The 14,443-nt window shown below is 44.2% G+C and overlaps 1 protein-coding gene across 1 annotated transcript; it reads left to right on the top strand.

The window, feature by feature from the left end:
• The first annotated feature begins 263 nt into the window (after nt 1-263).
• LOC123071113 (stomatal closure-related actin-binding protein 1) lies at nt 264-8,862 on the top strand. The gene is made up of 13 exons (XM_044494603.1): nt 264-652; nt 1,412-1,703; nt 2,231-2,359; nt 2,848-2,940; nt 3,668-3,808; nt 3,961-4,029; nt 4,319-4,402; nt 4,493-4,670; nt 6,854-6,970; nt 7,417-7,475; nt 7,682-7,816; nt 8,195-8,344; nt 8,430-8,862. Exons 1-13 carry the CDS (start codon nt 648-650, stop codon nt 8,472-8,474), a joined length of 1,497 nt encoding a protein of 498 aa, XP_044350538.1. The 5' UTR covers nt 264-647; the 3' UTR covers nt 8,475-8,862.
• The last annotated feature ends 5,581 nt before the right edge of the window (nt 8,863-14,443 follow it).

Below are 14,443 nucleotides of genomic sequence, written 5' to 3'. Positions count from 1 at the left end.
CACCACCACCAGGAGCGCTTCTGGAGTACTGTCCGGTAGTACTAGATTAACATCCAGGAGCGATTCGAATCCGAGCTTAGAAAAATGGTCGTCCAGTGACAGTGCGAGTCCATCCTTCTTTTGACTGTACCAAGCAAATACCATCAATGCCCCCGGCCCTGCCCATTTTTAAAAAATGGTGGGCCCACATTTAATCCACCAGCCTGCTGCTAATCCGTCGTTGAATGGTTAGAGTACTAATGACGATTCTCTCTCTCCCCGTCCGTCTCCTCCTCTCCTCTGCCGCCTGCTTCCGTCACCAGCACGCCGTACTCTTCCACCTTTCCCCTCCCTTGCGTCGTTTCTTTTCCTCCGTCTGCCCGTCGGCGTCATCCTCAGCACCCGAATCCCGCAACCAAATTTCGAACTCGCCACCGGCCGAAAAAGGATTCCACGGGATCGAAAGCAACAGCCTCGATCCATACATCCAGCTTTTCTGAAAGCACAAGGGGGTTAAAACCCTAGCTGGATTGGGCGGCGGGGCCCTTCCGCCATTTGCCCGCTGCTAGAGTAGTTGCGTGCTCCAGAGACTTCCAGTTCGTGTTCGTGGGGCGGCGGCGGCGGATTGCGTGGGGAGCCAGGCTCTCCGGCGATCCTGGGAGCGGCGCATGAGGTGAGGGATCCCTGCTGCTGTGTCACTTCATGCTGGGGATTTGCAGGTTTGGATTTGGTAGCGACAAAAGTTTGCATGACTTCTTGCCGTCCTGTCCTAAAATTTGTTCCTTTTAAGTCTCAGCGACTGTGTTTTCAGTTAGTTGGTTGGGCTGTATTGTCAGTTCGTTACAGAATATATCCAATCACGTTTTTAAGAGGCTGTCTCCCTGTTGCTGGTAAGAAATTTATATTCTTCCACACAAATTAGCGCGAGTTTTGTCATAGCTTACCTTGAATCTAGTATGTTGCACCGATTAGCAATTTTTAGCCCAAAGGCTGTCGCTTTGTCTTGTTCCAGAATTCATGTCCCTGAACTGACCTATTTATCCATAGCACCTCTAATTGTAAAGCCTAGCCTGCTCCTTTTCTTTGCTTTCGGCCTTGCTTCTTAACTCTTGAACTCACTGGATGATGCAGATTTAGCTAGTTTCGGTGAGGTAGATATTTGGTTGGTCGAATTTGCTTCCTGGTTAAGTTGTTGTGATGTGCTTCTACAATTCAGCTATGTGAATGAAAAATAAACATCGATTTGAGCTATTCTATATTTAAGGCGCACCAGCTTTGCTGCACCTTGTTTCATATAGCCTTGAGGCAGGTTGTTTGCACCATGAGACATGGCCAATATATCATCAGTTAGCACCTTAATATGTTCTACTGATACTATAATTTTATATAGTTTCGCACTGAAAATATATATTCTTGTTCTGTTCTATATCAGAGTACCACAGATGACGAGGGTCATCCATGACTCCGGAGAAGGCATGCAGAAAGATGCACTTGACATGGTATCCTCTGATGTTAACTTCCCCAAGGGCCACTTTCCGGACTACAGGATTGGGCCAAACAACCAAATCATTGACCCAGAGGAGACGCACGAGGTTGTGCCTTTGAAGGAGATTGTTGAGAAAGAAACAACACAACTGCTAGAGCAGCGAAAGCGGCTGTCAGTGCGTGATCTCAGGGAGAAGTTTGAGAAGGGTCTGACTGGTGCCTCCAAGTTGTCTGAAGAGGTATGCTAATCAGTCCAAGCACTTCATCTTGTTCTGACTTTTATCAACAATGTGAGTATATCAGGAGCTCCAACGACACGTATATATGCTGTAGATTGTTCACACAAAGCATGGTTCCCTGGTTAGAATTTCACATGCTTTCCTATATTAAGAATGACATGGCATGTCACCTGGATACGGATAAACATATTTTGAGTTAGTGAAATTACTGTACCTGATAACTTATCTGTCAGTGACCATATTGTGGAGTTGTTATCAGACTCCCCTAACAGTGTCAGCGTCCCCAGAGCGTGCCTCCAGAGCTCACATTAATTGATCCAATCGTTGTTGAACTCAGTCATACTTCATTGATAGCTTACCTCTCTTTCCTGAAGATTCTTCCTTTTCAAAGTAACATATAAATTCTCTTCAAACTGATAAGTATATGGTTCCATGGGGCCTTGCTAAATAGGATAAATGTCACATTCTACTCTTAGTAACTTCCTTGCATTGAAATTCTATTTTAAATTTGTTGCTTCATGTTTCAGGCTAAGCGGCGAGAAGCAGCTTCATTGGACAGGCAGGTTCTTCTGAAGAAGCTCAGAGATGTTCTAGACACACTGAAAGGCCGTGTGGCTGGTCGAAACAGAGATGATGCTGATGAAGCTATCTCGCTGGTTAATCTCTTCTTTAGACTGCCAATATTTGTCTTCTAATATAAGCTACTTTTAATTTGAATGAATTGTTCTTATTGAACGTATGAGTTAAGTTAGTTTCACCCCTGTACGATCTATCTAAGCTAGCATCCTGCAAACAGCTCAAAATTTTTCTTGTACACGATATTAGGTGCCAACTGCCAACCATGATTGTGCTTTTTCGTTATTTGCGTTCACATAATAGTTTGTACATGATGCTTTGGGCTTTTCAAAAATGCTCAAATTTGAAAGTGTAATGCTCCGAAAAGCAGTACTAATAAATTTTAGTTGCACATTTTTGGATTTAAGCTTCTCAGTCTAAGTAGGCACGTTAAATAAGAAATCCATCATATTTCATATTATTAATTATGATTCTTTTTTATCTCCTGTTGTGATGTTTTCTTATTTTTTTCTAATATTACCTTTGTTCCAAAAACTTTAAGTGATTATGAATAGTTATGTTCTATCAGGTGGAAGCACTAGCAGTTCAACTTACTCAAAGAGAAGGAGAATTAATTTATGAGAAGGCCGAAGTAAAGAAGTTGGCTAGCTTCCTCAAGCAGGTTTTCACCATTTCTTAATTATCGAATTTGTTATTCATGCCTGTTTAAACTTTGTAAAATCAGATCCGAGAGCCTGAAAAATGTTTGAGGCTTCATAAGTGAATATATTTTTTAACTGTCAGTACATTAGGAAATGTATATTGTAACATGCTGACACTGTAGACATTATTCAAGTAGAACGTGGTAAGGCTTTTGTTTTGTAAGACTGATAACTCATAATTTTCATATAATGAAAAGTAAATTTTTTCGTAGATACTGGTGGTTGTAGTGAGAGTAAAACCAGAGGCCTAGGAGTGCCTGTTTCGTTTGCAGAACACTCTAGTCTTTTCTGGAAAACTTGGCACAATGGCCTAATCCAACATTAATGTTTACGAGAATTAGATTGTCTTTTGAGCCATTTTGTATCTCTAAAGCTACAACACGAAATCTTTTGGGCAAATTATCATGTGTCCTTTTGTCTTATTTTTTATATTCTTGATAACCGAAGACTATAGTTTGTCGTATAATGTACCGTGTGCTAATCACGAGGTCGTGTTGTGCCTAACTTAACAAAAGTAGTCCTAGTTTTCAGTCACGAGCTACATTCAATTTTCGTATAATTTAGTATGTGCGATGTTTCACAGCAGTCTGCTGAATGCCTATTAAGACATCAGCATTTACTAGCATTACAATAACATCGTTTGGTTACACCTGAATAACGAAGTTATCATTCTCCTCTATATCATAGGCTACTGAAGATGCCCGAAAGGTAGCTGAAGAGGAAAGAGCTCTTGCACTCGCTGAAATTGAAAAATCTAGAGCTGCAATAGAGAAAGTTGAGAAAGCGTTGCGGGAGCATGATTCAGCATCAAGTAGCAAAGAGAAGGAGGTGCTTCCTCAATTAATGATGAGCTTGGATATTTCTATACTGTTATTGAACTACCTCTTATGTAGTCGGTGATGCAAATGCACTGACATGATTCTTTTGATTTGAGTAATTGCTACATTTTTTACTTAAAATCTTAGTTTTTTCCTGATCAGGAGATAGAGGAACTTAGGAAAGAGATTCGAGAGGCTAGACGAATAAAAATGCTACACCAGCCAAGCAAGGTTTGTTTTGCATCATTGGTTCATTGTTCTATTCATGGACTAATAGTTTTTGTGTTTATGTTAATCTTTGATGATACTTCCTCTGTTCCATTTGCCTTTCAATGTCAAGTTCAAATAGAGTACTCCCTCCTTTTTTAGTCCTAACTCCTTTTCTTACAAACTGGCATGTCTTTTTTTCCTCAATGCTCTCCGCTTCTTATACTTCCATATATCTTGTAATCAAACGAAGCATACTGTGGCAATTTGCCCCTCATGTATTTACTAACAGTTGTTATGCGAAATATCGTAGGTAATGGACATGCAGTTTGAGCTTCAGGGACTGCGAACACTCATATCAGAAAAAACACAGCTTTGCAATCAGTTAAAGAAAGAGGTAATTCCTGTTAGGACAAGCTCCATATTATTTAAATTGTAATTTGAGTAATGTTGAGCTATATGAATCACCACTCACTTTTATGTTCAGCTTGCCATGATCAAGAGGCTTGAACAAGATAGTTCTAAGCTCTTTGAGCTTGAAGGTTCTGATACTCTTGGATCACAGTTCCGTATTGTCCCTCGAGTTGATGGTGCTCCAGACATCTCAAGCTGTCCAGCTCAGTGGTACCGTGTAATTTCCGGAGGCAACAGAGAGCTCATATCGGGTATGTAATCTGATAAATATGGTTCCCAGAGCTTGCTAGACATCTTCCATGAGCATTGAAAGGAACAGACTCATCTGACAAAAATCTCTGCATTAAACTATGTTTCATGAGAACATGTTAGAGTACGTAATGGGCCTAATGGGCCCATTAGTCTTAGGGTTAATTAGAGATAAGGGTCGCTTGCTTAGGGGTCAAGTAAACCTCTCTATATAAAGAGAGGAGATGTATCAATCTAATCAAGCAAGAATTAAGAAGGAAATCCCTTCCCTCTTGCCCGGCCGGGGGCCCCTGCCCCCGGCCGGCCCTCTCGCGCCCTCCTTCTAGCAGCGCCATAAGAATTTGGTATCAGCTAGCTTCGGTTCGATCATGTCTTCACCGCCGCCAAGCCCGTCTCTTCCGCTGTCGGTCACCTTGTCGCCTCCGGCGACCACCACGACCGTCGGCCCGCTCCTGCCTGCTCCGGGATCCTCTGTCGCGCCCGCCCCCGCTGTCCTCACCTGGGAGGAGGTGTCCGGGGCGCTGCGGGACCTAACCCAGGCGCTCCAGGAGATCCACCTGTTCTTGGCCGGATCCTACGGGCTGCACCCGGTTGCACCGCCCATCGCCACCCCCGCGCCGCCGTGGCAGCCGCCGCACCAGGCGGCCTTCACCGCGCTCGCCAGGCCGCTACAGCTGCCATCCATCGCCACCACCGCCCAGCCCTGGTTGTAGTGGCAGCCGCCGCTCTTGGCGGCCTCCGCCACGCCCGGCGCTCCGATGCAGCAGCCGTTGCCACTGCCCGGCGTGACAGCGCAGCAGCCGCTGCAGCCATAGTTCAAAAAAGCGCTAGGCGTTAATTGTGCGTTTTGCCACCGCCTTGCGCTTTACTGACCAGAGCGCATGCTTATGCGCAGTTATGCACAGATTATGCGTAGTTATGCGCAATGCGTTTTGCCAACGCCTAGAGCCTAGGCGCGCTTAAGCGCTCGCTTAAGCGCGCCTTTTTTAACTATGGCTGCAGCTGCAGCAGCCACCGCCGGTCAGCTCTGCCGCCCAGTATGGGATGCCCTACGATGGGAGTGCGACGACCTCGTTCCCATCAGCGCCGCCACCATCCCAGGGCGTCCACATCCAGCAGATCAAGTCCCTGCCGTCGCCGTCACCGCTTCCGTCTTGGATCGCTACCCGCCACGTGTCTGCGGCGGTGAGGCTGCAGGCTGCTGCGCGCGGCCTCCTAGCGCGTCGGCGTGTGCGGGAGATGCGTGGTCTGCAGCTGCCGCTCCTCCAAGTTGCCCTTCGCTGCGCAAAGGACCTCGATCTCGTCCGCTGCGTCGGGGATCTTGGGCATGCGGTTTCCCCCACGGGCGGCTGGCACGTTGTTTTCCCCGCGGGCAGCGACCTCAAAGTCTGCGACATCGGCGGTTGGGGGGGCGCACCCCCCCTCGTCATTCTCAATCGCAAGCCCTCCACTCTTCCCTGTGCGGTGCAGACCAACAGCCGTCCGGCGGGGAGAAGGCAGGGTGTCACCGACAGGAGCGCACCGCGTAGCACCATTGCTTTCCGCCGCCGACCGCCGCGAGGGCGCCTCTGCTGGTCGCTCTTGCGACCACTTCCAGGTGGCCATACACATGCACTCCTTTGGTCCAGGTGGTGTCCATGGGATCCAGGTGGCTGTACACGTGCACGTCTGACGTGCGGATGGTGTCCACTTTTTGTTAAAGGGTCCAAAATAAAGCGTCTCAGTTCATTTTAGGTTGAGAATAATAAAACAAGCCAAGATGTAAAAGGCTTGTTTTTAGGTGTTAGGTTTGTGTTGCGTCGAGTCATGGTTATAAGTTGGTTAGGCTGCAGCTCGAGGACAAGCTGCATGTCAAGGTGGGGTGTAGTGTTAGAGTACGTAATGGGCCTAATGGGCCCATTAGTCTTAGGGTTAATTAGAGATAAGGGTCGCTTGCTTAGGGGTCAAGTAAGTCTTGCTTGGGAGTCAAGTAAACCTCTCTATATAAAGAGAGGAGATGTATCAATCTAATCAAGCAAGAATTAAGAAGGAAATCCCTTCCCTCTTGCCTGGCCGTGGGCAAAAAGGCCCCCGACCGGCCCTCTCGCGCCCTCCTTCTAGCAGCGCCATAACAGAACATCTAATACCTTTTTGGATCATTGTTTTCCTTTAATTATATGTTGATGTATTTAATTTTCTGCTACAGGTGCAACGAGACTTACTTATGCTCCAGAGCCATTTGATGTTGGCCAATTGTTGCAAGCAGAGATAATTTTGAAAGCAGATAAAGTTACGGTTCAGACAGATGGCCCTATAAATCATGGTTAGGCATTTCCCTACTTCTCTTTTAACATCTGTTATCTGCCGAATTGGGGGAAATAACTGATGTATGTGGATATATTTGCATCTTCCAGAAAATAACTGAACTGTTCTGTTGCTTTCTTTGTGATATATAAAGCATTAGCAACTTCCACACATCCCAGATCCGATATTTACTATTCCAACTTGTGCCAGTCATCCTCTTCCTACATTTGAGCGTTACATTGATTTTCTTCCTTTGGTAGACCTTAATAACACCATCTATTTTGAGCTGACAAGGCATAAGCCCCATTTGATTTGTGTTGTGGTATTATATGAATTAGCCTCATGCTACAATTTGCCAATGGCCCTGCTTGTTTAACTGCATTTTGTCACACATTCTTATAACAAGTCATTGATATTGGATATAAGCTCGTGTTAATGGCTGACTCTGTTGTGTACTTTGAACAGCTTCAGGGCTGGAACGTTATGTGGAATCGCTTATGAAAAGGGCGGATATTGAGTTCAATGTATGTATTAACTTCTTTGCCTATAGGATACCAGTAATCCAGTATAAAACTTCTTCAAAACACTTTATCTTTGATGATTCTACTTCCTTAACGTTGGACCAGCTATAAAAAGCACAATCTTGTTATTTTGTGCTAGGAAATATCAGTGCGTTTGAGTGATTACTTGATATAAATTAATCGGGGTTTGCATCTGTGCTGCTTTATAGGTGGTAGTCACCCAAATGAATGGGAATGACTACGCATCAAAATCTGTCCATGTATTTCATATTGGAAAGCTGAGAGTGAAGCTTCGGAAAGGAAGGTCTACAAAAGCAAGGGAGTCATATTCCACCACGATGAAGGTAAAGTGAAATCACGTTCACAGCACATATGTAACAGAAGTGATGTCTACTCAATTGTAATGTTTTGTTTCCTAAACGTGTTGTGTCAGATTGTAGCATTAAATCCTTGTACAATATCTTCAATAACCATGCTTATCAGTTTACAACAAAAATATGGGCCCTGACCTTCTAGGTCTCCTGATAATATTTAGGAAACAAACAATGGTTCCATATAAGTCCGCAGAAACTTAAGAATGTTCTCTGATCATTAGCCCTGTCATGTTTAGAACTTAAGGATCATGGAATATGCAAACAATTCGATCGGAATTGGCGAAAAGTTTCCGTATATTTTGAGGTTATTTTCTGACGATCCATCTTGTTCTCTTGCGCAATCTTCAGTTGTGTGGAAGCCGAGGTGGTGGTAATGCTGCGGCATGTGCAGTCTTCTGGCAAACTAGGAAAGGCCTATCCTACACTCTAGCTTTCGAGACAGACAGGGATAGGAATGCCGCGATTATGCTTGCTCGGAAATTTGCTTCCAGTTGCAACGTGAGTGTTATTGTGCTCAAGAATTTGCGTCGTTTATAAGAACTTGTGAAGCAATATGTTTACACCTTTCATCTGCTGAATGCAGGTTGTTCTCGCTGGACCAGGCGATCAAGTCCACGGTGGTGGCTGATAAAGTAACCGTGCCCGGTTTGATGGTGCTGCATATATTATTAGGTTGTGAATTCGGGTGCTTGTGTATTCATATTTGTGAGAGTAGGAGGGTTGATCAAGTCCACGAGGTTTTCCCCTTTGGACACGTCCTGTGAAGGCAATCTTTTTATTTGCCTGCCTGCAGCTGTTAGCAAATGCTCTAAAGATGTGCAGCACACGCCGATTGTATCTTGTGTATTTACATATTTGCAACATTTGAGAGAGAAAAAGGAAGAGGCCTTTTAGTGTAGTGCCCAGGGGATTTCCTTGAGTTATCAAGAAATGTACAGATGAGAGAACCTTTTCATCTACGCTGTAATTCTTGTCCTTGCTGCGAGTATAATTAATGAAATAGTTGATAAGGCAAACGACTTAGGAATTGCTTTGGGGTCAAATGAAAATCAGGTTGTGAAATCCGTAAACGATCTTTTAGACTTAGAAGCGGAGAGGGCTTCAGAAATTATTCGCAATCTTGCATCTGTCAAACCCATGAATGACAATGACATGGAAAATTTAGGAATGGTTGCTCTTGAAAATATATGTAACAATCTCTTGCCTAGTATGGAGGCCGATGATGAGGGGTCGGAGAGGGTCGGAGACCACAGACATCGTAGAGCCTCTAATGATGGAGGGCACAGTCTCTTACGCCGCCGATCCGACATTCCCGAAGGGTGATGGGGAGAAGCCCAAACGACCTTGGAAGTGGAAAATTTATCCTGCTTCGGCAGTCCGTAGAAGTGCTAGAGTTAAAGCTTAAGAAAAAATTCAATGATGATCTACGAAAGGAATCTTTTGGAATAGCAGAGGTCTTGCTGACTTGGCTAAACGAAGATTCTTGGCGGAGACTACGATAGAACAACACTTAGACTTTATTGCACTTTTGGAAACAAGATGAGATAATTTTACATCACAGTTCCTTGCAACTCTCTCCGAAGGTATTGATTTTGACTGGCACATCTTACCTCCTAGAGGAAGATCCGGTGGGATTTTACTCGAGGTTCGGTGTGAAACGCTTGAGGTGCTTAATGTGGTTCAGGGAGATTTTGCGGTTAAGTTTCGAGTGAGATCAAAATTGGATGGTTTCCGATGGTCTCTTGTTGCTGTATATGAAGCAACACAACCTGAACTCAAACCAGATTTTTTTAGCCGATTTGGTACGGATCTGTGGAGATGAAACCCTACTGATCCTAGTCGGGGGGATTTTAATATAATACGGAGGAGAGATGAAAAAAATAATGACAATTTTGATGGACGTTGGTCTATGATGTTTAACATGATTATCGAGAGTCTTAAGTTGAGAGAAACTGAGCTCACCGGTAGACAATTTACATGGGCCAATTCTTTGCCCACTCCGACTTATGAAAAGTTAGATAGGGTACTCGCTAGTATGGAATGGGAACAAAAGTACCCTTTGATGTCGGCTCATGCGATGCAGAGAGCGATCTCAGACCACACACCACTTCTAGTAGACTCGGGAGAGGCTACCTATGTGGCGAATAAAAATGTTTTCTCATTCGAACTAGGCTGGTTCGAGAAAGAAGGCTTTTTGGAGATCATTACACGCGAATGGGCTCAGGCTGTTAGTGGAAGAACTAATATTTAGAGATGGCAAAATAAAATTAGACATCTCACACAGTTTTTGTGAGGTTGGGCCAGAAATGAGAGTGGGATTTATAAACAAGAAAAAGAGCGTCTCACTCAATTAATTGAGGCTCTAGATTTAAAAGTTGAAGGCACTCTTCTTCGGTTAATGAGCAAAGATCCAAGTCTGATGCTGAGCAAGGCCTACGAGCTCTCCTGAGAGAGGAGGAGCTCAAGTGAGCATTGCGTGCTAAAGTGCTTAAGGTTGTCCAAGGGGATGACAATACACAATGCTTCCATGTGTTTGCAAATGGTAAACATAGGAAGAAGAAGATCATACAGCTTGAACAGGATAAGGGGACAATTGTGGGGCATGAGAATCTGAGAGCTTATATCTCTAATTACCATAAACACCTTTTTGGGCCTCCGAATACAAGTACGGTAGCGCTAGATGAATCTGTTATTGGAGATATACCTCAAATACAGGCAGAGGAGAATGATATTCTCTCTGCACCATTTACTGACAAAGAAGTTCTGGAGGCAATCTCACAAATGAAACTGAATAAAGCACCAGGACCAGATGGGTTTCCAGCTGAATTCTATAAGAAATTTTGGCATATTATTAAGGATGATCTTATGCCTATGTTTCATGATTTTTTTCAACGGTCATTTAGAGCTGTTTCATCTTAACTTTGGTATGATAACGTTGTTGCCAAAGAAAGATGAGGTAGTTCGGATCGAACAATTCAGGCCCATATGTCTTCTTAACGTGAGTTTCAAAATTTTCACAAAGGTTGGAACCAATAGATTGACACAAATTGCTCATTCAGTGGTACAACCGAGCCACACAACGTTCATGCCAGGGCGACACATACTTGAAGGGGTGGTCATTTTGCATGAAACGCTTCATGAGATTTACTCGAAGAAACTAGATGGGGTTATCTTCAAAGTGGATTTTGAGAAGGCGTATGATAAAGTCAAGGGGCCTTTCCTTCAGCAGGCAATGCGCATGAAAGGATTTAGTGAGGCCTGGCAGAACCAAGTGGATACCCAAGTCCAGAAGGGTAGTGTCGGAATCAAGGTTAATGATGATATCGGTCATTATTTTTAGGAACACAAGGTGTTGAGACAAGGGGATTCCATGTCTCCTCTCTTGTTTAATATAGTGGCAGATATTTTGGCCATTTTTATTGGCACGGCCAAGGAGCATGGTCATGTGGAGGGATTAGTTCCTCATCTAGTTGATGGAGGAGTGTCCATTTTTACAGTATGCTGATGACACTATCTTATTCATGGAACATGACATGGCTAAGGCACGTAATATGAAACTTATATTATGTCTCTTCGAACAATTGTCTGGCTTAAATATAAAATTTCACAAGAGCGAGTTGTTTTGTTTTGGAAAGGCCAAAGACGAGCAAAAAACTTATAGACAATGGTTCGAATGTGAATTAGGTGCTTTACCATTCAGTTATTTGGGAATACCGATCCACCATCGTAAGTTATCCAATAAAGAATGGAAGCGTATCGAAGATTGAATTGAAAAAAAAAACTTAGTTGCTGGAAGGGCAAGCTTATGTCATATGGAGGTCGGCTAGTACTGATTAACTCGATACTGACTAGTATGCCGCTGTTCCTACTTTCGTTCTTCGAAATTCCGAAAGGGGTTCAGAAGCGACTTGATTTCTTTAGACCTCGTTTCTTCTGGCAATCTGATGAGGCCAAGAGAAAATATCGTCTCGCGGTGTGGGATATCCTTTGCTGACCAAAAGACCAAGGGGATCTCGGTATTGAGAACTTAGAAATTAAGAATAAATGCCTTATGAGCAAATGGCTCTACAGGTTAGAGACAAAGCCGGAGGGTATGTGGTCACAAATTCTGCGCAATAAATATTTACAGTCGAAAACACTCGCCCAGGTTACCATGAGACCGACTGGCTTGCCATTCTGGAAGGGACTTATGAGAACGAAGGACTTGTTCTTTTGTGTGGTCAAATTCTTGGTTGGCAATGGGATGTCAACAAGATTTTGGAAGGATACGTGGTTAGGAGAGACGCGCGTTGAATATTCAGTTCAGACGTGCGTTAGTTGGTGACAGATGGACTGCCTGGATGCATTTGGTTCGGAGATTGATAGAGGTTCAACTCTCCGACCAGTCGGATTCGACACAATGGAAATTAGCCAAAAAGGGATTTTTACGATGAATCATTCTATATGGATTTGATTAATTCTGGCCCAATCTCAAGATCGTTGCATATTTGGAGGGTTAAGGTTCTTTTGCGTATTAAAATCTTTATGTGGTTCGTCCACAAACAAGTGATACTCACCAAGGACAACTTAATTAAGAGGCGATGGGTAGGTAGTTCGCGGTGCTGTTTTTGTGATCATGATGAAACAATACAACACTTATTCCTAGAATGCCCACTCGCCAAGTTGCTTTGGAGAATGATTCATATAGGCTTCAACACTAATTCTCCAGTCGATATTGTGTTGTTGTTTGGGACGTGGTTAGTTGGGGTTGAACAAATTACTGCGGGTCGTATTCGAATTGGAATATGTGCGCTATTGAGGGCTATATGGAACTGTAGGAATGATATGATTTTTAACATACAACACACTTTAACTTTCTTGCAGGTCATCTTCAGAGCTACAGCTTGGATCCGTACGTGGTCCTTACTCACTCTTATGGACTCTAGGGAGCTTTTGGTTACTGGGTGCAACCAGTGGGGGTGGTAGCACGGGTTATATTCAATCGGTTCGATGGCGGTCGCATAACATGATAGGAGTCTAGGGAGCTTATCCTTCATATTACCGTATCGGTTGTGATTATCAGCATGTACTTTTCTTTTTTTCCTTTGGTTTGCTCCGCTTGCGAGCTGTAATACTTTTATGACTGCTTTGATACTTTGTGGATTTTTTAATAAGATGGCTGCATGCATCATTATGATGCAGAGGCCGGGGGCACGCCTCCATTTCCAAAAAAAATGCTTGTTATATATGATGATTTTTTGTTGGCAGCTTGAAATTGTTTGTTAGAGCATCTCCAGCAGTAGAATGACGATTGTGCCCAAAACCTGTTGTTTGGAGCATTTTCATCAAAAAAAACCCAGCTTCAATAGATGATATGTCTCTATTTGGCGGTGACTTTTTTTGCAGCAAGCCTATATTGTAGCTCGATGTGATGTATATTTGCAGCACCAGCACCCAACGACTGGGAACCCAATGCCATTGTGATCTTTAGCCGCGCCACCTCATCCTGCCCTCGTGCTGCCAGATTTGTTCGTCGGCCGCTGCATTTCGCCCCTCGGCGCCTTCCATCAGGAGCGTTGTGCCGTCGTCAGATTCCAGTGTTATCGTAACCGTCCTTGTCGAGCTCCTCCTTGTCGTCGGATCTGCCTCCTGGCCTCCCGTTGTCGGGTCGTCATACTTCATGTTGCTCTCAAATTTTAAGGCACTAGTTTTATGCCTTCTATGAAAACGAAAGAGGCAAGAGCACTAGAGACCCACAAACTTGCATTGGATGTGATGGTTTAGTCCACAAACTTGCAAAAGGTGATTAACTCATCCACAAACTTGCAAATTATGTGATGGTTTAGTCCACAGCCAATCAGAGCCGGCCAATTGGCGCCTAGCTGGCTGCTGCGTGGCACACCTGGTCGGACTGGGCCTTTTGCAGAAAACCCCTCAACGTTTCTGGAAATCACGCCCGCGGTCCCTGCTTCCCTTGTCTTCTTTATCCCTGTCCAAATCCCTAGCTCTCTCCTATTTTCCCCTTTCCCCTGTCCAAATCCCGATGGCGAGAGAATGAGAGCGTCCGATGGCGGCGGCGGCGAGAAGCAGAGCGGTGGCTTACAATCCCATGGAGTAGGCGTCGATGCCGACAGGTTCCTGGGCGGCGGCGGGCCTGGAGAACCTAGCGCCAGGGTCACTGCAGTTCTTGACTTCGGTGGCAACAAGGTAAGTACAGAAATCCCAGTAATAATGAGCTGCAGTGGCTGACTTAGTACAAGGCAGAGCAATGGCTCATCAATTTTCAGGAGTTCTTGACTTGAATTGCTTATCATTTTTTCAGGAGTGGGCTGGGGAAAGGGATGGCAGAGCAATGAAGTTGGAGGCCAGGATTAAGGATCTAGCCATGAAGAATATGGAGTTGGAGGCCAGGATTAAAGTACTTGAAGCAGAAACTAAAAGAAATGAGAAAGAAAAGAGAGCAATTGTCAAGATGCAGAAGCAAAGAGAGCAATTTAGGGAAAATATTTTTTGTTTTGGAGCTCTTCTGTATGTTGGCCTGTTTGCCATTGTGCTAGCTGTAATTGTTAGCAAGTAGGGTGTTTTTAGTGTGAGACATGTTGATGTAGTACTGATGAA

The sequence above is a fragment of the Triticum aestivum genome, chromosome 3B (genome assembly GCF_018294505.1).
Source record: "Triticum aestivum cultivar Chinese Spring chromosome 3B, IWGSC CS RefSeq v2.1, whole genome shotgun sequence".
NCBI lineage: Eukaryota > Viridiplantae > Streptophyta > Magnoliopsida > Poales > Poaceae > Triticum > Triticum aestivum.
This window is presented reverse-complemented; position numbering and strand designations above follow the sequence as displayed.

Excerpts from the sequence above, each read along its gene's own strand:
- LOC123071113 (XM_044494603.1), top strand. Across the intron at positions 2,360-2,847 it reads CTGATGAAGCTATCTCGCTG|GTGGAAGCACTAGCAGTTCA; the intron begins GTTAATCTCTTC and ends ATGTTCTATCAG. Across the intron at positions 4,403-4,492 it reads GCAATCAGTTAAAGAAAGAG|CTTGCCATGATCAAGAGGCT; the intron begins GTAATTCCTGTT and ends TTTTATGTTCAG.